This window comes from Mesoplodon densirostris, chromosome 10, assembly GCF_025265405.1.
Source record: "Mesoplodon densirostris isolate mMesDen1 chromosome 10, mMesDen1 primary haplotype, whole genome shotgun sequence".
Classification (NCBI taxonomy): Eukaryota; Metazoa; Chordata; class Mammalia; order Artiodactyla; family Ziphiidae; genus Mesoplodon; species Mesoplodon densirostris.
In genome coordinates this window covers 83,112,420-83,138,672 of record NC_082670.1, presented here as the reverse complement: position 1 = coordinate 83,138,672, position 26,253 = coordinate 83,112,420, and the positions used below count along the sequence as shown (strand labels likewise).

The 26,253-nt window shown below is 39.4% G+C and overlaps 1 protein-coding gene across 16 annotated transcripts in view; it reads left to right on the top strand.

Annotated features, from left to right (window-relative positions):
- The window catches only part of CADPS (calcium dependent secretion activator), a 481,350-nt gene that overhangs the window by 82,580 nt on the left and 372,517 nt on the right, over positions 1 to 26,253 (top strand). For all 16 annotated transcript variants that reach the window (XM_060111563.1, XM_060111565.1, XM_060111566.1 and 13 more), the window contains one exon: positions 23,183 to 23,296. In XM_060111563.1, coding sequence (XP_059967546.1) covers positions 23,183 to 23,296 — 114 coding nt within the window. The remainder of the gene's footprint in view (positions 1 to 23,182; positions 23,297 to 26,253) is intronic.

Here is a 26,253-nt window from a genome sequence, read left to right as displayed (position 1 = left end):
TATACTGAGGCTTGATTTGTGACCCAAGATATGATCTATCCTGGAGAATGTTCCGTGTGCACTTGAGAAGAAAGTGTAATCTGCTGGTTTTGGATGGAATGTCCTATAAATATCAATTAAATCTATTTGGTCTATTGTGTCATTTAAGGATTCTGTTTCCTTATTTATTTTCATTTTGGATGATCTGTCCATTGGTGTAAGTGAGGTGTTCAAGTCCCCCGCTATTATTGTGTTACTGTCAGTTTCCTGTTTTATAGCTGTTGGCAGTTGCATTATGTATTGAGGTGCTCCTATGTTGGGTGCATATATATTTATAATTGTTATATCTTCTTCTTGGATTGATCCCGTGATCATTATGTACTGTCCTTCCTTGTCTCTTGTGACATTCTTTATTTTAAAGTCTATTTTATCTGATATGAGTATTGCTACACCAGCTTTCTTTTGATTTCCATTTGCATGGAATATCTTTTTCCATCCCCTCACTTTCAGTCTGAATGTGTCCCTAGGTCTGAAGTGGGTCTCTTATAGACAGCATATATATGAGTCTTGTTTTTGTATCCATTCAGCAAGCCTGTGTCTTTTGGTTGGAGCATTCAATCCATTCACGTTTATGGCAATTATCAATATGTATGTTCTTATGACGATTTTCTGAATTGTTTTGGGTTTGTTTTTGTAGGTCCTTTTCTTCTCTTGTGTTTCCCACTTAGAGAAGTTCCTTTAGCATTTGTTGTAGAGCTGGTTTGGTGCTGCTGAATTCTCTTAGCTTTTGCTTGTCTGTACAGCTTTTGATTTCTCCATCAAATCTGAATGAGATCCTTGCCAGGTAGAGTAGTCTTGGTTGTAGGTTCTTCCCTTTCAGCACTTTAAGTATATCATGCCACTCCCTTCTGGCTTGTAGAGTTTTTGCTGAGAAATCAGCTGTTAACCTTATGGGAGTTCCCTTGTATGTTATTTGTCGCTTTTTGCTTGCTGCTTTTAATAATTTTTCTTTGTCTTTAATTTTTGCCAATTTGATTACTGTGTGTCTCGGGGTGTTTCTCCTTGGGCTTATCCTGTATGGGACTCTCTGCACTCCCTGGACTTGTGTGGCTCTTTGCTTTCCCATGTTAGGGAAGTTTTCGTCTATAATCTCTTCAAATATTTTCTCGGGTCCTTTCTCTCTCTCTTCTCCTTCTGCGACCCCTATAATGAGAATGTTGTTGTGTTTAATGTTGTCCCAGAGGTCTCTTAGGCTGTCTTCATTTCTTTTCATTGTTTTTCCTTTATTCTGTTCTGCAGCAGTGAATTCCGCCATTCTGTCTTCCAGGTCACTTACCTGTTCTTCTGCCTCAGTTATTCTGCTATTGATTCCTTCTAGTGTAGTTTTCATTTCAGTTATTGTATTGTTCATCTCTGTTTGTTTGCTGTTTAATTCTTCTAGGTCTTTGTTATACATTTTTTGCATCTTCTTGATCTTTGCCTCCATTCTTTTTCCGAGGCCCTGGATCCTCTTCACTATCATTATTCTGAATTCTTTTTCTGTAAGGTTGCCTATCTCCACTTCATTTAGTTGTTTTTCTGGGGTTTTATCTTGTTCCTTCATCTGGTACATAGCCCTCTGCCTTTTCATCTTGTCTGCCTTTCTGTGAGTGTGGTTTTTGTTCCACAGGCTGCAGGATTGTAGTTCTTCTTGCTTCTGCTGTCTGCCCTCTGGCGGATGAGGCTATCTAAGAGACTTATGTAAGTTTCCTGATGGGGGGCACTGGTGGTGGGTAGAGCTGACTGTTGCTCTGGTGGGCAGAGCTCAGTAAAACTTTACCCCGCTTGACTGCTGATGGGTGGGGCTGGCTTCCCTCCCTGTTGGTTGTTTGGCCTGAGGCAACCCAACACTGGAGCCTACCTGGGCTCTTTGGTGGGGCTAACGGCAGCCTCTGGGAGGGCTCACGTCAGCCTCTGGGAGGGCTCACGTCAAGAAGTACTTCCCAGAACTTCTGCTGCCTGTGTCCTTGTCCCCATGGTGAGCCACAGCCACGCCCCCGCTTCTGCAGGAGACCCCCCAACACTAGCAGGTAGGTCTGGTTCAGTCTCCCCTGTTGTCACTGCTCCTTCCCCTGGGTCCCGATGCACACACTACTTTGTGTGTGCCCTGCAAGAGTGGAGTCTCTGTTTCCCCCAGTCCTGTCGAAGTCCTGCAATCAAATCCCACTAGCCTTCAAAGTCTGATTCTCTAGGAATTCCTCCACCCGTTGCCAGACCCCCAGGTTGGGAAGCCTTACATGGGGCTCAGAACCTTCACTCCAGTGGGTGGACTTCTGTGGTATAAGTGTTCTCCAGACTGTGAGTCACCCATCCAGCAGTTATGGGATTTGATTTTACTGTGTTTGCGCCCCTCCTACCGTCTCATTGTGGCTTCTCCTTTGTCTTTGGGTGTGGGGTATCTTTTTTTGGTGAGTTCCAGTGTCTTCCTGTCAATGATTGTCCAGCAGCTAGTTGTGATTCTGATGTTCTTGCAAGAGGGAGTGAGAGCACGTCCTTCTACTCCGCCATCTTCGTTTCCTGGATCTCGGGAATTTTTTTTATTATTGATTCAATTTTATTATTGGTAATTGGTCTGTTCATATTTTTATTTCTTCCCGATCCAGTCTTGGGAGAGTGTATGTTTCTAGAAATTTATCCATTTCTTCCAGCTCATCCATTTTATTGGTGTACAGCTGTTCATAGTAATCTCTGATGATCCCTTGTATTTCTTTTGTGTTGGTTGTAACTTCTATTTCATTTCTGATTTTATTTACTTAGGACATCTTTCATTTTATTTGATGAGTCTGGCTAAAGTCTTATCAATTTTGTTTGTCTTTTCAAAGAACCAAACTTAGTTTCATTGATCTTTTCTGTTGTTTTTTTAGTCCCTATCTCATTTATTTCTGCTCTGATCTTTATTTATTTCCTCCTACTAACTTTGCTTTTTGTTTGTTCTTCTTTTCCTAGTTCCTTTAGGTGTAAGATTAGGTTGTTTGAGTTTTTCTTGTTTCTGGTATGAATCATTTAAGTGGACATTGACAAACGAGTAACTTTCTATGAGTCACCAACTTTCTGGGTATCCCCCTAATAAAGTGCATGATTTTTTCAACTTCCTCCTAACTCAGTTTGTTCTCATCTAAGGAAACCCAGGGATATAGAAACTGTATAATGCAGTCACACATGCAGAACCTGAGAGGAAGCTAGAGAAAGGATACATATGGTAAAAAGTGCTGTCTTTGTGCCCTGTCAGCTTTTTTCCAAGGGCCTCTTATTTTTCATTCAAGTACTTTGTAAACAAATTAAGTGAGGCAACTAGTGAGGAAAGGTATTGCATTCTCTGCCCTTCAGTTATTTCAGAGTTGACTGTGTGTGATACATACCATGTCATTCAAAGGAGCCTTGAGGGACACCTGACCTAGTTGAGCAGCCATGCTTTAATAAAACTGCCACAATAAGTTATGGAATTTCTTACACAAGTGTGAGATTCCCTCAAAGACACACTGAAGGTTACTTAAATTTTAATATTTAGAGCATAGCATAGATGGTAGTGACGAGATGGCTGGGTTGCATGATAATGATGATGATGACAGTGACATGATGACCACAATTATGATGATGATGATGATAATGATGATGATGATAGTACCTATCATTTTAATATACTTGCCATATGCTAAGGACAGTGTTACAATGTCATATATTAGCTCATTTAATCTTTACAGCATCATAATGAAGATGCTAAGAATATACCTACTTTACAAATAAACTAATGTTTAAAAAAACGAATGCTGTTTTCTCAAGACCACATAGCTACTGGGCGGTGGATCCAGAATTCAAACTCAAACAGTCTGATTCCAAAATGAAGATCTTTAATCACCATATCTGTGGTCTCCAGACTTTTTTGAACACACACTCTGTCAGTAAAACATTTTGCTGATACCCCTTTTATGTTTATTTATTAATAACTAATACTATACTAATATACTATGTACATAATAAAAACATATGTAAAGTACAAATGAGGGATGGAAAAAAGATGAAATAATACTTGATTTTGTTATATTAGTGGTATCAATACAAAGCATTTTTGATATCATAAAAAGGTAATTATTGATGTTTTGATGAAAGTTATATGCTTGAATATGCTTCAGTATTTTTGAAATTTTTGTTTAATGCTTTCTCAATTAGTAGCTCAAAAGCTTAGTTCTGAATTTTTTTTCACTGCTTGGTCATAACTGGAAATGATGCATTAGAAAGATCCTTAGATCCAAATGGAAGATGGTCATCTCTGGAAGTACTTGTGAAATCAAGATATCTATGTTTCAGTTCTTCCCACCAATTATGCAAAGATTTTTGTTGAAATCCACCTAGTGAATTGTTGTCTTTTCCAATGTCAATTTATTATTGTTCTGCAAATGTTGCATCTTTATATATTTCTTAATTTGTTTAAAACTTATTAAAACTCTTAGTACAAAACTTTTGAATTCTGATTAATCAGGCTTATAAAAATTTTTCCAATATTTTAAAGAGATTTTTAGAGATACATCAAATATATGGATGCACCCTGACATCACACAATAAAAGAATCATTTTAAAAATGATTTAATGATTTAATTTTTTAATGATTTAAACATTTAATGTTCCAAAAACATTATTTGCTTTCAAATTGCTCTCTCCATAACATCTTTTTTTTTCCCTTTTTTTTAAAGAGTTTGTCTTTATGTCCAAGATGCTTGGTGTTTATATATCTTGCTAATTGTGATGGCTTCAAGCCATCATTAGCTAATGTCTCCAGATAGTATGCATGGGACATAGTTCACTGTGGATGATGATTATCCATATATCAAAGATTTTTCTTATTATTTTGCATTGGGGAGGGCTGGCCTCATGATAGATTTGAAGAGCTCATCTTTGTAATTATTAATAGGCTGATGAGGAGTAAGGGGAAGTTTTGATTCTGCCATTACCTTATTCATTTGTGCTGATTTTATGTTTATTAATGTAACCACCATAGGCAGGGTTGGGAGGTGGGAAACTGATGGATCTTTAATGGTGTTACACTGCGTTCTCTTCCTGGGTTCTTTCAGTTTGGGGAATGGCCAGAAATCTTACCATATATGAACTGGGTGAACACTGCAGTTCTATAAGAAGGCTATTATGGTATCAACAACAATAAAAATTGCTGGATGACAGAAGCAAGGCTCAAAGTGTGTGACATTCACAATCCAGTTTTTCAAAATATTCAAAGTACAGTATGAGCAAATGAACCTCATGGTGTTAGGAGGTTGAGTCTTTCAGCATTATCATGGTGGGGAAATTAAATTGCTATAAATAGCCCTTGTCACTGACATTCCCTGCCCCTGCCCCAAACACCACTGCCACCAGAGTTAGATCACTCAGTAACTTTTAGAAAAACTGTATGGAAATTATGGAAATGTCAAATGTATATACATAAGTAAAGGAGTTAGTGTCATGAACCCTATGTACCCATCCCTCAGTTTATTAACTGTCACTTTGTCGTCAGTCTGTTTTATCTATATTCCCCATACCTCCCTATTGAATTATTTTGAAGCAAATTCCAGACATAACATCATTACACCCATAAATATTTTAGTATGAATCTCCAAAATAGAAGGACCTGTTTTTGTAAACATAACCCATGGTACCATTATTATACTTGATAAGTTAACGTCCCTGAGATCTCACGAATCTTTTTTAGTTTGTTCACTCAAATCAGATTCCAAATAAGGTCCATATATTGTAATTGATTGATATGATGCTTGTGTATCTTTTAATCTATAGAGTTTTCTCTCCCCTATTTTAAAGTTATTATTTTTCTTGCAATTTTTTTGTTGATACCAGGTCATTTGTCTTGAAGAGTTTCCCATAGTCTGGATTTTGCTGATTGTACTCCCTTCGTATTATTTAACATGAGCATCTGCAGTCCCCATAAACTGGTAGTAGGATCCAGTGAATTATCACATTAAAAGTTGATTCTTTTACAAGAATACGTCAAAGGCAGTGTTTGCATTTCTATCAGTAGTCACATAATAACTAGTTCTCTCCCTTTTGGGATCTTAATAGCCCTCGATGACAGTTACCTAGATCCATTATTTTGAGGGGTTGCAACAGGTGATACTCTTTCTTTTTTCACCTACTAGTGGGAACAAGTCTATAAAGAGAAAATTTCCTTTATCAGTTTTTTTATTACTCTGAGGTACAGATCACACAAGAAAGGCAAAAAAAAAAAAAAAAAAAAAAGCTTGATACTTTCTCTTTATTTGTATTACCAAAATAACAGGTTGGTTCCTTGGCAAACTTGGAAGGTAACCGATTATGGTTTTTGTTCTGTTTTGGTTGAATACTGTTATGATTTGAACATACTTAACGTGACATTCTGTGTAGTCATTATTTTTATTGATTCTCAGATCATCTATGGCCAGTGTCAGGCTCCTCCTCTTTTAAGAAGATCCCAACAGTCTTTGATAGCTTCCTTAATTTCTGATAAGATAAGGGTCTTCATGTACATTACATTCCTCAGACACGGAATCAGCAGAGGAACCCTGGGCAATTTTCATGGGAAATGGTATTCAGAGATCACAGTCTGGAAATCATTTTCATTACAAGCTTTGGTTTATCTTCCATTTTTTAAATATAAGAGTGTGTGTGTATGTGTGTATATTTCTCTTCCTTTCTCTTAGATAAATAGTACCATAAAATATGCACATTTCTCTGCCTATTATTTTTTCTATTAACAATGTGTACTGGAGGTCATTCCATATCAGTATCTAAAACTATTCTTCATTCCTTTCTTATAATTATACTGTACTCCATTGCATGGTGATTCAATAGTTTATTCAACCAGTCCCCAATAATGGACATTTGCCATTATGAGTAACACTTCAATGAATAGCCTTGCATATGTATTTTCTTAAACTTGTCTCGCTTAACTTTATAATCATAACTAATAGGTTATGATTAAGTGAGTACATTGCCTGAGGTCACACAACTAATAAGTGATTATCTGAGATTCAAACCCCACCTTGTTGTCTAGCTCCCAAACCCAGGTTTTTATTTGCTGTCTCTTTATTATCCCAGGATAATTAAAACATTGGGCCTGGAATTATATCAGCTCAGTGTGGAGGTACTGCTGATTGGAAACTCAAACTTTACTTGGCCTTTGATTAATAAAACTAAAGGAGAAAAGACTGTTAGGTGTCAAATGCAGGGTTTTAGGAAGGAGACAACTTTCAAAACTTGGTTCCTTGGAGGAAAAAATAAAAGTTCTTGATGGTGGAAAAACTTGGGGTGCACCATTCCCAGCTGTGCTTGAAACTAATTCAGCCTTTTACTGGGGCACAGACCAGAAGCACACACATCAGTGAGACTCCCCCAGATCTCAGACTTGTCACTTGGGTCACTTTTGTTCAAGGAGAGCCACACTCTTTGTTGTTTGGTTTCTATTTGGAACCTCAGGAATATTCTGGAAGGATGGTGCTATTAGGAAGATAACAATCTAGACTATATTCAAAACTCCTCAAATGCAATGCTTAAGCACCAAAGACTGTTTCTTTGGCTATTTTTCCTCCTGTCCAGTGTTACATAATACAACTCTGTATGTCCTTCCATAGAAAGGAATTTGGCTGTCTTCATAGCCAAATTTGACCCATGAAGACATTTTTTCCCTTTGGAGACTGTCTGGAAAATTATAAGTCAGAATTTACCTCTTCTTTTATTATACATTAAGTAAAATGTTGGACATGAGCTCATACCATCCATTGGGTATCATGAGGGTAATCCAGAATGGTAGTTCCTAAAGGGCAAGGTTTTTTCTTTTTTAAATTGCCATTGAATCCTCAGTGCTTAGAACAGCGCTTGACACATAATGATGCTCAATAAATAACTCTTTGAATGTATGAATGAATAAATAAATGAATGAATAGATGGATGAATGAATTTGGGCTCCAGAAATTTGGTCAGTGTTGATATTAAACTTTAAGGATGGCCCAGTAGTCTGCCTTGTGCAAAAATTACCAAGAGGGGGAAATGCTTTTTTCTTCTCACCTTTCTTCTTTTTCTTTCTCCTACCTTTGGACATCCTCTCCTTTTTCTAGAGTTTTTCAGCCAGTTCCAGAATGATGCTTCTCTTCTTCTCTACCCTCACCAAAAGTCCAGACTTCTTAGTAGAGCAGATGTCAGCATAGTATTGGTGGGAGATTGGGGGAGACTAGAGGGAGGTGAGGAATATTAGGGTATGGATGATTAGAAATTGATATTCAGGTTTTTCTTTAAAAAGCTTCTTAGAACTAAGAAAAATGGGGGGTGGGGGTAGTGGTGGGATGAATTGGGAGATTGGGATTGACATATATACACTAATATGTATAAAATAGATAGCTAATAAGAAAGAAAAAAAAAGAACTAAGAAAAAAACAAAAGCAAAACTCAGTCAATCAAATCCAGAGACCAATAGGAAATAAGAAATTTTAGTGCAGCGGAGGATGTAAAGCCTAATCTGTTCTCTTATGATTAATTTCTAAAATCAAAGAGGCAAACTTCCAGAAGGTGGTCTCTGAGATTCTAAGACTTGGAATGTCCAGCCTCTGTATCACCTGTGCCATCTTGTGGTCTGCTTGGCTTTGTGTATGGCTTCCAGGAACACCTCGGATCACTCCCACTGCCATCTGCCCCCCTCTACCAACACAGCATGTCCTGGCCCCCAGGAGTAGTTTCCTCTGCACTCCAGTCCTTTGTGCCCTCCCAGCCTTCTGCTCTTTGCATAAGCCTTGTCCCACATTGCCCCTCTTTCTATTTCTGCTCCAGGATTCTCGGCTACCCATGCTCGGTGTCCACTGTGTCATCTTCCATTCATCCTGGTATATCAGAGACCCACGAGGCTGACCCAACATTATCTGCTCTTCTCTGGGTTTCCACACCCAACTTCAAAGCTGCCTATTCTTTGAAAGGAGGAGGTTTGTGTAGGAAAGGCTTCTCTGTATTTCTAAATGGAAGTGTGTCAATGCATGCACGTCCTGACATACCCTCAAGTGTTTCCTACCTGCAGATTCACTGCTCTTGTGTTTGGCAACACCCAGCTCAGCTGCCACGGGGCTGGTGGCTTTGTCTGCTGTGAGCCCTCAGGGCAGTGAACACTCCTGAGGGAGACTGTGGAGTCTACCCTGGGACAAGCCTCCTGGTTATGTGTATGTGAGTAGATAAGTGTGTGTCCTCTCACCCAAGGTTGCCTGTCTCCAAGTTCTTGCTTTATGTTAATTTCTAATAAATGCAAAGAGGCAGGGGAGGAGGGAGTTCAGACAGAGGGGATCTAGCTTAGGGAGTAGGAGGGGCCATCAGAGAGAGGTGACTTTATTAGCATTTTGCCAGAAAAGTGAGGTTTAGCCAAGTGAAGAAAGTGAAGGGAGAAGACAGAAGGAAATGCCCTCCAGTGGCAGTAATAGCCAAAAAAAGAACAATGCGTCAGTGGAGTTGTGAGGACTTACAGAAAAATGAAATTCGACTTCTTACTGCCCATAGGGGCAATGTTCTAGACACAGCATAAAAGCATGTTGTTCCCCAACTGCAGGCAAATATTACAATGGGTAAAAAAGCAACTTTCCTTAAAGAGATTTCAGTAATATTCCATACAGTCTGCCCACGTGCTTACCCCGCCCATGAAATCAACACTGCTTGTCTGTTTGTTAGGAAAAGTGGTATCACTCAAACTGCAGGAAATTTACCCTCTCAGCCACTTCCAAAAGGAACCCACACTGTTTCTCTGTTGGATAGAGCAAGGGTAATTACATCACTGATGCTTTTAAATTATCAGTAACAGAATCTTGGGGGAGGGAATTGAACCAATAAGAAATATCATTTTAATAAGCCAGAACTCATTTGTGGATGCAGAAAGGTCTTCGGAAACCTCTGTCCAATCCAGCTGGTTCATATTGCAACAAGGCGTTGGGCAGTGGAACTCAAGAACACTGAAGGCTTTTTACTCTTTGCTGCTCTGAATCTCAGGACAAGCTTGCGTGGGAGGATTTTCTGTTCTCCCCTCTGCAGGCCCTGCAGACCTAGGGCTGCATTGTGCGTGCTGCTATATTTGGTTCCCTGTATAGAAAACTTGCACGTGTGTGTGTGTGTGTGTGTGTGTGGTGTGTTTAATTAACCTAGTTTATTTTTTAGAGCAGTTTTAAGTTTACAGAAAAATTGAGTGGAGAGTACAGGGTTCCCACATACTCGGCATCCCCCCTTCCCTCAACAGTGTCCCCTATTATTAACATCTTGCATTAGTGTGGGACATTGGTACAACTGATGAACCAATATTGATACAGTATTATTAACTAAAGTCCATCGTTTATATAAGGGTTTGCACTTGTGTCTTCAGTGTTTCCCAGCTTCAGAAAACCTCCCGACTTTCTCCTATTTCTTCCCTCTGCCACTCTGCGTAATGATGGAGATTGTTAGAACCAGTTAAGATCTCCACGTCCCTCCAGATACCACAGTAGCCTGATGATAACTGCTGATCTAGTGTACATTCTTTCACTGTCATGACCGACAGGACGAGGTTCTGATGTGCATCAGTTTTGGTGAAGCTCCCCCCCGTTTGTGAGGTGTTACGTTAAAGAATCTTCTATAACTTCTATGTAGACTGCATTCAGATTTTTTCAGCTTTTTCTACTGATACGTTCACTATTCAACTTCGTAAGACTCAGGCTGGTGTTCAGTGATTTCGTGATTCTACGTGTTGCCGTGCTGGCCTTTGCAATCTGGGCTCCAGCCAAGTGGAACTATCTGCCGTTCCATTTCCAGTGGGTTTTTGTGACTTTATTTTTTTTTTTGGATTGTCCTGTTGTACACGCTGGATGCTTGTGCTGAGAGCACCTCTTTTTTTTTTTTTTTGTCAGCATGGTTTAAATTATAAACTGACAAAAAGAAATGCTTACTCTGTCCCCCCATATAGGTCCCACATTTTCTCATCTCTCTCTCTCTTCTCTCCTTCTGTAACCCCATCATGAATGCCCTTTTCATTCATTCTCCCACGTTCCGACCCTCCTTCCTTCTCCCCAGTATTCCTATCTCTGCCAACTAAGATTTTAGACACTATTCAAGACCCTCCTCTCCTTAGATGTCATTTAGATTGCGTGAAACCTTCTCCTGGTTCTTCTCTGAACCTGAGAACTCATGAGTGTTCTCTGATCCTGTGTGCTCTCTAATCATGTCAGATTTGACATGTCATGAAGGAAACATTTCAGTGGTTTTTGCCCATCCTACTTTGAGTTAAATCCTAACTCTGCATTTAGGCACATAAGACCCTGCCCCACGTTCTGTTCCCTGCTTCCCTCTCTAAGATCGTACCCTTCCACTCTCCTCCTGGCTGCCTTCCTGGTAGCACTAATAGCTGGTCAAGTTTGGTGATTCACTAGATCACTCTGATAAGGTCTCAGAGTGTGGTCCATATACCCTTGGGGGTCTACAAGATGATTTCCCTAGCAATACTAAGACACTATTTGCTTTTTTGCCCCAGTGTGTTGACATGTGCACTAATGGTCCAAAAGCCATGGTGAATGAAACTGCTAGTGCCAAACCATACTAGTCATTGTCTTCCTTACCGCCACTTACTCACTGTTTAAAAACTTCCAGACTCACTGGATACTCTTCTTTTTTTTTTTTTTTTTTTTTTGCGGTACGCGGGCCTCTCACTGTTGTGGCCTCTCCCATTGTGGAGCACAGGCTCCGGACGTGCAGGCTCAGCGGCCATGGCTCACGGGCCCAGCCGCTCCGCAGCATGTGGGATCTTACTGGACCGGGGTTACGTACCCGTGTTCCCTGCATCAGCAGGGGCACTCTCAACCACTGCGCCACCAGGGAAGCCCTGGATACTCTTCTTGATGAAGCGGTAGACGTTATTGATTTCATTAAAATTTGACCCTGAGTACATCCTTTTAATACTCTGTATAATGAAATGGTAAATATACATAAAGCAGTCAGACTGCATAACAAAAGCAGTGGTTGTCTCCTGGAAAGGGACTGGACTGATTGAGTTGCCAATGAACTAGCCATGTTTTTTGTAATGGAGCATCAATTTTACTTTGAAAGAACAACTGAGAAAAAGAAAAAGAAAAGAAAGGAAAAACGGAGGTTATGCAAATTTAGTTGTTTTGCCAATGTTTTCTAGAGAATGAATGGAGGTAGCCTGTTAATTCAAGAAAAGCAATTGATAGTATTTTTTGCCAGTGATAAAATTTGAGCTTTCCATCCACCAGTATAGCTTGACAGTTTCCTAACACCTAAATGCTTCTTTAGTGATGCCAGTATGATAATAAATAACACGATTTTTTGATATTGTGTAATGAAATGTATCAATATTTGAAATATTTTCATAACTCAATGAACTACTATTTCCCTATAACCAATGCATGATACTTTTAAAAAACCATGCATGGGGCCTCCCTGGTGGCGCAAGTGGTTGAGAGTCCGCCTGCCGATGCAGGGGATACGGGTTCGTGCCCCGGTCTGGGAGGATCCCATATGCCGCGGAGCGGCTGGGCCCGTGAGCCATGGCCGCTGAGCCTGCGCGTCCGGAGCCTGTGCTCTGCAACGGGGGAGGCCACAACAGTGAGAGGCCCGCATACCACAAAAAAAAAAAAAAACCATGCATGGAGAAATGATTCATTCAAAGAGCAAGCTAGACCAATGAATTTTAATGTAATAGAGTACAGAAAGGTCACTGATGAGGTTTCCAATTTTACATTGCAACTAACTTTTAAGAAAGTACCACTAGTTGAGCTTTGGTATAGTATCAAAGATAATCCACATCTCTCTCAAAGAGCTATTAAAATATCCCTCCATTTTCCAACAGCGTATCTGTGGGAGGCCAGAGTTTCTTCACATGCTTCAACCAAAACAGCATATTACAACAGATTGAATGCAGAATCAGATTTGAGAATCCAGCTGTCTTCTATTAATTTTTGAAAGAAATTTGCAATACTGTATCATGTTGCCAGCCATTTCACTAATTTTTGTTTAAGAAAATAGTTATTAAAGTGTTATTTAGGTTAACATGTAGAAAATGTATTGTTATTTTTGATTAATTCATCAATATTTTAAACTCCCCAGTTTTCATTTCTATTACAGTGCATATCAGTAGATGTAAACTGCATAAACAAAAGCTCCTTTGGAGTCTCCAGTAAATTTTCAACATGTAAAGAGACTTGAAACCAAAATATTTGAGACTCGTGGCAACTTGAACAACTCTCCATGAGGACTTTGAGTCTAAGAATTCATATCTGACCACCTGTCAGAAGATTCTGGGTGAATACTGCCTGAGTGCTTCCAAATTGGAAAAATATAATCTTATTTTTTAAAAAACTATAAGTGTTGCATTCAAGGATAGGACATTTGATCCAACTTTTAAGAGCTTTGCAATGTGTATACAGGCTACTTTGTCCTTCCCTTCTTTGCCTCTACCTGTATCCTTTACCTCCTCTCATTCCATCTTTAATCCAACTATTAGTCTGTCTCATTCTCTAAATTCATTTTTCCTAATTTTTTTCCTCTTCTACTAAATAAGTATTTTCTGAGAGAATTCCAGCTTAGTGTTTAAATTCTGTTCCCAAGGTCACTTTTCTTGGGTAATAGAACACTTCGTTCTTTTTCTCCTGCCCAAATAGGTCTTTAGGAATAACACGGTTGGTGTTTCTATTATTTAATGATTTAAAAATTCAAGTTGAATTTTTAAAGGTAGTAATTAAGTTAAAGATATTTAGCTGCTGCCCTAAAACTTTAAAAAAGGAGCAAGAACTTTTATATATTGCAGATTAAAAAAAATTTTTTTTTTTTAGCGGTACGCAGGCCTCCCACTGTTGTGGCCTCTCCCGTTGCGGAGCACAGGCTCCGAACGTGCAGGCTCAGCAGCCAATTTTGTCCTGAATATATTTCAAATAACTTCATTTTTAAACTGAAACTCTAAGCAATAATACCTGTGAAATCACAGGTTTTATGTACTAGCTATAGCTAACACAGATATGTATACTATTATCTTCTATCCATCTACCACATTTTTAAAAGTGCTTCTTTAGAAAAAAAATTTTAGGGACTTCCCAGGTGGCGCAGTGGTTAAGAATCCACATGCCAATGCAGGGGACACGGGTTCGATCCCTGGTCTGGGAAGATCCCACATACCGCGGAGCAGCTAAGCCCGTGCGCCGCAACTACTGAGCCTGCGCTCTAGAGCTTGCGAGCCCACATGCTGCAACTACTGAAGCCCAAGTACCTAGAGCCCGTGCTCCGCAACAAGAGAAGCCACCACAATGAGAAGCCCACACACAGCAACGAAGACCCAAGGCAGCCAAAAATAAATAAATAAATTTTAAAATAAATAAATAAAATGAGTGATTTTAAAAAATAATAAAAAATAAAGTACTTGTTGACATTTTTGTCAGTTTTCTGTAATGGAATAATAGTTTGTTTTTTAAAAAAAAAAACGTAGCTCACATTAATAGATTGTAATCTATAGTGCTCACCTTATACTTAAGAGAAGGACTTCATGTACGTGTATAATTGAAACATCTCTTGAACACCCCAAATGATTTTCTACTACCCTTTCCCTATGCTTAGAGTGCTACCATTTTAGAGTCATTCTTTCTGGGTAAGCATTTCTTCTTCCCTCTTTCATAGCACAATTGCTGCTCTCATAGGAGGCATATTAACCAATCAGCACCTTAGGAAGTATGCTTTTTTTCATGCCTAGAAAAAGTCGTATGTATACATTAGGAAAGCATTTGGCTGCAAGTAAAAGAAAAAACACAATGACTGGAACAAATATCACTTCATTTTTTTTCTCACATGATGAGAAAGCCAGAGATGGGTATTTTATAAATATTTGAGCAGCTCCTCAAAAATATAAGTACCAACACAACCTTCCTTCATGGTTACACAGTAGACACCACAGCTTTAGACAGTATATTTGTATTCTCAGCAGAAGAGGGAGGCAGCAAGAAAAGAAAAGGTTATACACCCAGATAGGTTCCTTTTTATGAGGATTTCATTCAAAAGCTTTTCCAGCAGACCCTCAATACCTTTCTGCCTCCGTCACATGGCTACCTATAGCTGCAATGGTGACAGGAAAAAAGTACTTGGCTTTTCAGCCTCTAAAATGGGAAGAACAAGAGGGGGTAAATGTAACTTCAAATGACTGAATAAACAGGAAAAAAGGAGCATTGAAATAAGATTAAACGATTGAAAGGGGAAAGGAAAAACTAAATCCTAACAATAATACTTCTTAGTTTCGTTTATTCGTTAAGTCCTTACTCTGTGTCATATACTATGCTACATGTACCTTACATATATTATGTCATCTAGTTTTCACAAAAACCCTACAAGGTAGATAAGATTATCTCCTATTTACAGAGGAGAAAACCAGAGTTAACTATGTGCCCAAGGACTTGTATTCAAGCTGGGATTTGACCTGAGTTGGTCTAACTTCGACATTGCCTCTCCTGAGACCAGCACTTAGAACGTGTGGTTTTCTCTTCACTGTGGATCCCATTTCACACTTCTCCAGAATGCTGCAGTAGATTAAAAACTGCCTGAAATGCAGTGGGAATTTTCAGGCCTTGCTTAATGAGGTGGATTGAACCAAGAATGCTTGAAGAGTTCTAGCAAATGCTGCTGCTGCTGCACTTCTCTCTGCAATAATTACCTTTCATTGGTTCAGGTTTTCTGCTCTCGGAACTCATTACTTCAATTCTGAATTCTGATCTGATGCACAAGTGGTTTCCTTACATATTGAATGCTTTGTGATGGCTTTCTATTTTAGGAGGATTCTGTTTGTAAGCGGCTCATAGAAGCCTGTCTGTCTGTTTACAGTTGTACTGTCAGTTACTCTGGGCCAATTATCTTGGTGTGTTCATGCAAGGTCACCTTCAGGATTCGATCCTATCTAGATCAGTTACTTTTACCCAGAGATAAATTCTATCTTACAGATCGGTTCTTAGACTTGTTATTTAAGCGAGTTTAAGAGAGATTTTCATTCACTTATACAGTCAGCAAAAGGATGCTAAGGAATCAAAAATGAATATGATCTCTGACTATACTGTAAGAAAACAGAGAGCTAAGATTGTGCCTTGGTCATTTTATATCTTCAGAGCTTAATACTGTGCCTGGGATATATTAAACACTCAGTAAGCATATGTATTCATTCAACACATAATTGGTTAGAGCCCATTATGTGCCAGGCACTAGAAGCACAACAGTAAACAAGACAGATGTGCTTCTTGTGCCTGTGAAACAGATGCTCTTACAGGGAGATAGACAATGAAAAGAAAGCAGAATTGTAAAATAAAGAAGGCCCAACTGTCCATCAATAAGAGAATGGATAAATAGTGGTAGAGTCATACCATGTTGTACTACTCAGCACTGAGGATGACCAAATGATTGCTACCCCCAACCATGTGCCAGAATCTCGTAATGCTTGATTGCACTGACATCAAGTTCAAAGAGACAAAATCAATCTGTGATGATAGAAGTCAGGTTATCACAGATGTAGAGAACAAAGGTGTGGACACCAAGGGGGGAAAGTGGCAGTGGTTGGTGGTGGGATGAATTGGGAGATTGGGATTGACATATTTACACGAATATGTGTAAAATAGATAACTAATAAGAACCTGCTGTATAAAAAATAAAATAAAATAAATAAAATAAAAGAGATAGCTAGTGGGAAGCAGCCGCATAGCACAGGGAGATCAGCTTGGTGCTTTGTGACCACCTAGAGGGGTGGGATAGGGAGGGCGGGAGACACAAGAGGGAGGGGATATGGGGATATATGCATACATATAGCTGATTTACTTTGTTATTCAGCAGAAACTAACACAACATTGTAAAGCAATTATACTCCAATAAAGATGTAAAAAAAAGAAAAGTTTACCTTTGGAGGGGGGTAATGCCTTTGGGGATGTGCAGGAGCTTCTGGGGTCCAGGTCATGTTGTTTATCTTGATAAGAGGATTGGTTCCATGGGAAAGTTCACTTTGTGAAGATTTCTCATGCTTTGTGCTTATGAGGTATATTTTTCTACATGCAGGTTATAATTCAATCAAATTTATCTTGGAAAAAGGTAAATACTGACTGTCATAAAGGCTGTGGAGGAAATGCATAGGGTCTAGGGCAACTTGATAGAGATTAGTTTGGGGGAGCATCATGGTAGGCAGGGTGGTCTGGGAAGACCTTCGTGGGACATGCTGGGTAGGCTGAGTCTTCAGGGGGAGAAGTTGGCAGCCATGGGGAGAGGCAGGGGAAGAGCAACTCAGGCAGGGGGAACGGCATGTGCAAAGGCTCCTGGGCAAGAAGGATTAGGGTGAATTTGAGAAGGAGAAAAGAGGCCAGTGTGGCCAGAGCAGAGTCATTGGAGAGCAGAGTGGGACAAGACAAAGCCAGGAGTGGACAGAGGCCACATCATGCAGGGCCCTGGGGCATTTAGTCTATGGCCTGCCCCTTATCAGTGGACTCTTCTTTTGTCCCAGAGTGTGCTAAGATCCGTGGGTACATCATCCCATTTCCTATTCATCTTTCCAGCAACCCTAGGAAATAGGTTTTATAATCCCCATTTTATACTTGAAGAACCAAAGCTTAGGGAAAGTAGCTTTCCCAAGGTCAGCCACCTTGGAAATGAGTAGTATCACTAGGATTTGAACCCATATCCCTTTGACCCCAAGCCTACATTCTCAACTCCTGACCCTGCCTCTGAGCACTGGTGTTTAAGTAAAGAACTACTCCAGAGCATGATGCATGTGCCTTTAGGGTTGTGAACAAAGTCCTGAGCAAGTAGAAAACTCCAGCTGGGGAAGTCTGGGAAGGAGCCCATGGGCTGGATTTTGAAGATACATGTGGAATTTTCCCACGGGCATGCTTTCTCAAGGGAACAGTCTTTGCCTTTCTCAAGGCGAAGACTCAAAGAAGAGGATCAAGCTTCACAGCAGCTGATGTTCATTGAGTGTACATGCTGTGCCAGGTTCTGCAATGGATATTTTACGTATCGCAGTTAATCCTGACAACAATTGTATGAGGTCACTACTGGCACCATTTTACAGGTAAAAAATGCTGAGGTGTCTAGAGGTTAGCCATTTGCCTAGTGAGACACAGCTAGGGAGTTGACTAAATGGACACTATGCTTGTTAAATTAGTGGTGAGAAAAGCAGTGAACATGGATGGGCAGGTGTCAAGCCCAGATGCAAACATAGCTCTGCTACGATAATCCGTGTCCCTAACTCTCCTGCCTGGAACTTGGGGTATCCAGGGAAGTGGGGTATGTTTTGTGGGGCTTCATGATGTGAGTTCTCTGAACTCAACTGAAATGAATGTTTCTGGAGACCTTCTCTTTTTGAGTCTTTTTTTTTTTTAAACCATCCCATTTGTGGTAATTAAAAAAAAAATTTAGGGCCTCCCTGGTGGCGCAGTGGTTGAGAGTCCGCCTGCCGATGCAGGGGACACGGGTTCGTGCCCCGGTCTGGGAGGATCCCATATGCCGCGGAGCGGCTGGGCCCGTGAGCCATGGCCGCTGAGCCTGCGCATCCGGAGCCTGTGCTCTGCAACGGGAGAGGCCACAACAGTGAGAGGCCCGCGTACGGCAAAAAAAAAAAAAAAAAAAAAAAAAAAAAAAATTTAATTTTATATCATAGTGTAGTTAATTTACAATGTTGGGTTAGTTTCAGGTGTACAGCAAAGTGATTCAGTTATACATATATCTATTTTTCAAATTTCGTTTTGTGAATTTTATAGTCTGTAATCTCTCTCCTCTGAAACCCTAAACCATACTTTTGTTTGTTTTTGGTATGCTGATACCCCAGTGCCTAGCCCTGGCCAGTGAGTTGAGAGGTGAGTTGAGAGGTCGAACGTATTTTGTTGACCTCAGGGCCTGGGGCAGGACCAGGCAAGGGGCTAGGTGCTCTGTAAATATTTCTTAAAATAAATGAACACTAGGCTTATTTAACAAATGGTTAGAGTGATAATGGATTTGGCCTGGGTCAACAATCTTTATCCTTCAGATGGTGTGCACCTTATTTTATTTCAAATTACTTAAGCACTTAAGGCAAAAGCACGGTTTATGGGTCTCCATTCCCTCTCTTGCCCCATCACCCCACTCCATCCCACCCCCCAAATCATGCAGAGTTAGTATGAATCCAGACTTGGAAGGAATTCTGAGCAAGAAATTCTGTGAGATGCCTCTGGTGGTGCTATGCTGTAAAGGTTTGAGACTTAAATCTGCCTGCGTAAAAGCAATTCATGTGATGATGTCATTTTTATGAGCAAATCAACTGCTGCCTGATATTTCAGTGTAAATGATTTCAAGCACATACAAAATAACTATGATTTTCTGTATAACTCCGCTGATAACCAATATCATTGGGTCAGAACAGGAAAGCTTAAGCGGCTTAGAAGTGAGTTCATTCCTTGCGCTAGGCCCACGCTGTACAGTATGGTAGCTACTAGCCACATGTGGCTACTGAAAAGTTGCAATGGGGTTATTCTGAAATGAGATGTACTTTAAGTGTAAAGTACATTAGGTTCAAAGACACAGTGTAAAAAAAGAATGTAAAATATTTCATTAATAATTTCCCTAATGATTACATGTCAATGTGATATTATCTTGACATGCTGGGTCTAACAAAGTATATGAAAATTCATTTCACCTGCTTTTTACTTTTTTTAATGTGACTAGAAAATGTAAATTTACTAGAAAATGTAAAATTACACTGACATTGGGCAGTGGTGCTCTAGAACAAAACAAATATGAATGTGATACAAAACTAACCCCTCTATATCTGCCCCCAAATTCACTATTCCCCACTTCTCCCAAAGTACAAAAATTAGCTAAAGCACCCCAACTTTCATCTGTGTCTGTTCTCAAAAGTCTGTTTTGATTCATTTCCTGATGGAGTTAAAGCTCATGTGAGGCTTCAGTCTCCTATGGCTTGAAGCTTTATTTTCTACTAGCAAGACTTACTTTCTACTAGCAAGACTTACTTTCTACTAGCAAGACTTACATTGACTCTGATGATGCAAAATGACGCTAAATGAATATACAAACTCATAATTTTAAAGAACTCATGTCATTGAATAGCTATAACTATCCCAAGGTAGTGAGTAATAAGGATTATCATCATTTTTCAAGTGAGAAAACTGAGGCTAGGATAACATTCATTTATCTAAACCCGGCCCTATTCCAGAAAGGCTTTTAAGTCTGTGGCCAATTCTGAGAACATAAGTGGTTTTTCCAAGATGACACAATGGTCAATAGAACTGAGCCTGGAATGATCTTTTCCTCTTTCTACTAGAGCAGCAGTTCTCACAGTGTCCCATTGTCAATTAGGAAGGGTGACTTTGCATAAATAATGGTTAAAAGAGTAAAGTTTTTAGCTGACTTTGTTTTTAGATAAATTAGAACTGATGAAAGGATATTCGAAAATAATTTGTCTTCCATAAACTTCATTCATTCATTCATTTAACATGAATACCTGCCATGTATTAAAGCACTAAGTTGGCCCTGGGGAAACATCAAAGAACAAAATAGCAAGGAAAGGCAGATCATCTAACAAATTTGACCATAACTAACAAGTAGTTAGAATAAATGATGTGCCCCAGAATGACTTAGCAGGAAGATGTAGGCTAGGGTTTGGGAAGGGCTTCATAAGTTAGCACTGCTCATGCTGAGACTGAAGGACAGTGGGACACAGCCAGATAAAGAATGGAGGAGGAAGAATAAATAGGAATCTTTCAGGAATGCTTTCCTACGTGGGGAAGAAAGGCGGTCTTGATGAGGCAGGGAACTACACATAACCTACTGCCCAAATTATCTATGCCACATCCTGGAAGTGTATCTTGGACCTAAATATCACCTTTCATGTGATCGTGAATGTAACAACAGTAAAGTTTGAAAACCTTTGTATATTGCCATGCTGCACTTAGCAGGGTATTTTCCCCCAAGCTTTATTGAGATATTATTGAAATATAACATATATAAGTTTAAGATGTCTGATGTGACAATTTGATACATGTATATATTGTGAAATCTTACCACAATAAGGTTAGTTAACACTTCCATCCCCTCATATAATTACTGTTTTTCTCTTGTGGTAACAGCATGTAAGATTACTCTCTTCACAACTGTCAAGTACTTAATAGAGTATTGTTAATTACAGTCACTATGCTATACATATTAGATGCCCAGAACTTACTCATCTTATAGCTGGAAGTTTGCACCCTTAGACCCCATTTCCCCTACCCCTCAACCCCCAGTAACCATTATTCTAGTCTCTCTTTTTATGAGTTCAGATTTTTTAGATTCCTCATATAAGTGAGAACGTACAGTATTTATCTTTGTCTGTCTGACTTATTTCACTTAGCATAATGCCCTCAAGGTCCATACGTGTTATTGTAAAAGGCAGGATTTCCTTTTTTATGGCTGAATAATATTCCAACGTGTGTGTCTGTGTGTGTCTCTGTGTATATAATAATCCAATATGTGCGTGTTATATATGTATACATGTGTATATGTGTTTGTGTATTTATATGTGTGTGTACATATGTATATATATACACATGTGTGTGTGTATACATACATATATCATATTTTCTTTATCCATTCATCCATTGATGGGCAGGTAGGTTGTTTCCATGTTCTGGCAATTGTAAATAATACTGCAATGAACATGGGAGTGTAGATATCTCTTCAAGATAGTGACTTCCTTTCCTTGGGATGTATACCTAGAAGTGGTATTGCTGAATCTTATGGTAGTTCTATTTTTAATTTTTTGAGGAACCACAGTGGGTGCACCAATTTACATTACTACCTACAGTTCATGGGTTCCCTTTTCTCAACACTTTTGCCAATACCTGTATCTTGTTTTTTTGATGATAGCCATTCTAGCAGGTGTGAGGTGATAGCTCATTTTGGTTTTGATTGGCATTTCCCTCATAATTAGTAAAATTGAGCACCTTTTCTTGTACTTGCTGGCCATTTGTATGTCTTCTTTGAAAAATTGTCTATTCCAGTCCTCTGCACTTTTTTATTCTTTTTTTTTTCTATTGAGGTATATGAGTTCCTTACATACTTTGGATATTAACCCCTTATCAGGTAGATGGTTTGCAAATATTTTCTCCTATTCCATAGGTTGCATTTTCATTTTGCTGATTGTTTCTTTTGCTATGTGGAAGCTTTTGAGTTTGATGTAGTCCCACCTGTTTATTTTTGCTTTTATTCCTTGTGCTTTTGGTGTCATATCCAAAAAATCACTGCCAGGACCGATGTCAAGGAGCTTTTACCCTACGTTTTCCTCTAGTAGTCTTAAAGTTTCCGGTCTTACATTGAGGTCTTTAACCTATTTTGAATTAATTTTTGTGAGTGGTGTAAGATAGGAGTGCAGTTTCGTTCTTATGCATGTGAATATCTGGTTTTCCAACATTGTTTATTGAAGAGACTATCCTTTCCCCATTGAGTATTCTTAGCTCCCTTGTCAAATATTAGTTGGCCATATATACGTGGATTAATTTCTGGGTTCTCAGTTTTGTTCCACTAATCTACGTGTCCATTTTTATGTCAGTACCTTACTGTTTTGTTTATTATATCTTTGTAAAGCAGGATATTTCAGACCACCTGAGGGGCCTGTGCAATGGTGTGTTGAAAAAACCATCTCCCAAAAAAAATAAAAACAAAACAAAAAAACAAACAAAAGAATCCAACCCTGATTTGTAGCATTTGCCAATTTCCATGGTGTAAACACTCTCACCTTGGCTGATGTCTAGCTTCCAATAAAAAAATCATTGAATGCAAAATTGGGAAGAAATGTGTGGTAGCACCACATTTTATATCATTTCCACGATACAAATACATAGATGTAAGTGACCTCAAAAACTCAGATAATAGCAAATGTGATAAAATAACCAGGAAGCATTGAATTTTGAGTGTATCTTACCCTTGTTTTCAATATAATTTAGCTATAATTTATATTAATTTTTAGTAATGGCTTTGTTTAACAACTGCCTCACAGAATTCCCGCAAATATAATAATCAGCTCCCTCACGCCTGTATAAGCCGGCTCTAACACGTCAATGGGCCTGGCATCTTCAACGTAAAGTAACCGTGATCCTTGTCTAGAGAAATTCCTCACTGTCCCCTACTTCTCTGTTTCTTACAGATCAGCAAACAGCAGCTGCAGACAGTCAAGGACCGGTTTCAGGCTTTTCTCAATGGGGAAACCCAAATCGTGGCTGACGAAGCCTTTATGAATGCTGTCCAGAGTTACTACGAGGTAAGATTCACCGGGCAGAAGAATGCCAAGACTGCTTGAGCCTGAAGCTCAGGGTTTCTGAACTACTGGTCAGTGAGAATAGTAGCCTTGGCCTTCTACAGGGCCATCCCTCCTGAGGCCAAGGGGTTGGTAATTGGTTACAATTTAAAGGAAAACAGCATGTTGTTCGGTGGGGTATGGAGGGAGTGGGGAAGAAAGGCTACTGTTTGCCAACCGATTGTTATAACAGGCAGAGTGGTGAGTGCTTTATGTACCATTTCTTGTTTAATCTTGACAACAGTCTTTGAGTTAGGTACTGCTATTATTCCCATTTTACTGATGAAGAGACTGAGGCTCAGAGAAGTTAGGTTAATTACTCAAGGTCACACAGCTGTTAAAATGCCACAGGCTAAGACTTGAACTCACTTGGAAGCATTTTCCCACCACTTACCCACTTTCTAAAGGATGGCAACACCTCCAAAGGATGTTGCCTTCACTAGCTTCCTTGTTCTTTCCATTAAAATGGTACTCTGAGTTCTTTTCTGCAAGTTAGAACAGCATCCAAAATGCAGCACTGTTCGCAGGTGGAAACCTATACGTGAGAAAATATATCCTGAGTATATACCATAAGTGAATTTTCACCTCTAGACTTCAGAGGTTTATTTATCAGTAAAGTGAAGTTGGAATTCCACTAATATTTTAAATTTTGTAGTTATTCTTTCAAAATGTTCACATTTGCTATTGTTTGTACGTCATTAATGAAGTGAACATGCCATATCTTCCTATTGGTAATGTTTACCTCACATACATATCATTTGGCCTTTGAAAGACATTTAACTTTATATTAATCTATTTTCATCTGAACCAGATATTCTCTGTATCTGGAATCCTGTGCCCCAGATGTCTTACCTATTGTCAAGGCTAGATTAAAACCATTAGAAACCAACCCCTAAGCATTAAAAAACTGATGGAATCCTGCCATATGCAATTCAACCTAAAAAAAAAAAATTGTGAAGTAGGTGTTAGGAAACCCAACAAACTTCTGATTTTTCCCCCATGGGATTGCTTTGCTGATTTTCTTCCTTCCTTTCTTTTTTCAATTATTAGGTAGAAAATTATTTTAAAACAAAAACATAGGTGCTCCCACTTCGCTGCTCCTCCAAGTACATGCTTCTCCTGACCATTGGGTGCTCCATTTCTCAGTAGATGCTTTAAAAATGTTATTTGATTGATTTGGTAAAACTCTCCTTCCTATTGCTACAGCACTTGACTCCTTCTTTCATAGAGAGAGTGGAGCAAGATTGCAATTAGATCTTGTGAAAATATTATTGATTTGTTTGCTAATTAGCCTTTAATAGTAAACAGCCTTTGTCTCTGTGATGTTTGCTGGGTCCATCCACAGACTCATCTTGCACACCGTTTCCTCAATGAAATTTCTATTTGTATCTGTTTTAGACATCTGGTTTGTTTTCATATGTGTCAAATTTAAACATTTTTTCATTAATACAAGTAGTATTAATGATTGCCAATAAGGGTCGAACTTGGTGCTTTATCTGATGTGACACATTTTTTGGTTGGATTTAAGGGAGAGTGGAAATGAGGTTTGTAATCACAGTGGTGGTGTGGTAGTGAATAACCTAAATATATTTAAGAAAAGTTCTATTTAGAAACCACCAGGGAATGAAATTAATTTTTCCCCCTTTTGTGAAAATCCAAAAACCAGTTGAGACCAGGTAGTTCCTTATCAATAGTTCTCCATGTTTAAAGTCATTCACCAGTTTGTAAACTTGTAGATTGCAGATATTAATGAGAAGGCTCATTTGACTAATGATATAAATTACAAGAAAGTGCCACTTCTGTCTATTAATTAAATTTGAAAATTAATAGTCATCAACTTGCTAATGAGTCTCTGGAAATTACCACGACATCTATAGTGATCCTGATATTTTCCTGTATCGTGGCTAGTTTATTTGAAAGAGCTTCCTTTAAGTCTGGTGAGAATACAGACATTAAGAAATTGCTGAATATTTAATATTAAGATCTGAGTAACAGGAAATAATGTGGGGTATTAATTATTTACCATATTCATTACAAAGCTTTAGAGAGTCTTAAGATTCATGTTTCCTGGGAAGCCTAATCCTCTGAAACAGAGGTCCCCTGTCAAGGGATCAGGATTAATCCTTCACTGGGGAGCACTCCAGGTTGATTACCCATCCCTTTCTCTCTCTCCCTCTACTCTTGGGCAGTGGAGAAGCTCATATCTCTTTCTCTGCCCTCCTCTGGGATGTAGTTGTTTCCCTGTTAGTATCTGTCCCAGGCAGGACTCTTTGGATTACAAGTACAGACACCTAGATCAAACTGGCTTAAGCCAAAAATGAGATTTGTTTGCCCAAGCAGCTTAAAAGTCCAGGGATAGATCTGGCTTTAGCTGGATCAATGTGGCTGGATCCAGAGACTCCAAAGATGCCATCAAGGTGGGTATCTTTCCCCCCACACCTCGGCTTTGTTCTTCCCTGGTTGGCTGCATTCTTGGGCAGGTTCTTTCTATGTGAACAACACTGGAAGTTCCCATCCTACCAGCTTAGCAACTCCAGGGGCAAAGAGAGTACTTCTTTGCTGAGAGTCCCAGCAAAAGGCCCCAGGTGACTTGGTTGGACCAACATGGGCCCTGTGTCCTTTCTTGAACTAATCACTATAGATGAGGGGTGGCATAGACCCAGGACAGATACCATCGCTGGAGCCAGAGTGCAGGCTTGGTCGTACTGGAACCGTTTGTGTTGAAAATGGCCTGGTTTCCCATCAAGAAATTGGGTGTGCTTTTGAACAGAAGAAGGGGGAATGTGTGCTCAACAGGCAAAACCAACAGGTACTCTCCTTCTAAATTCTCAACCGCCACCCCTCACATACACACACACACACGCACACACGCGCGCACACTCACACATGCTCCACTGTTTGTATAAACACTGACACATCCC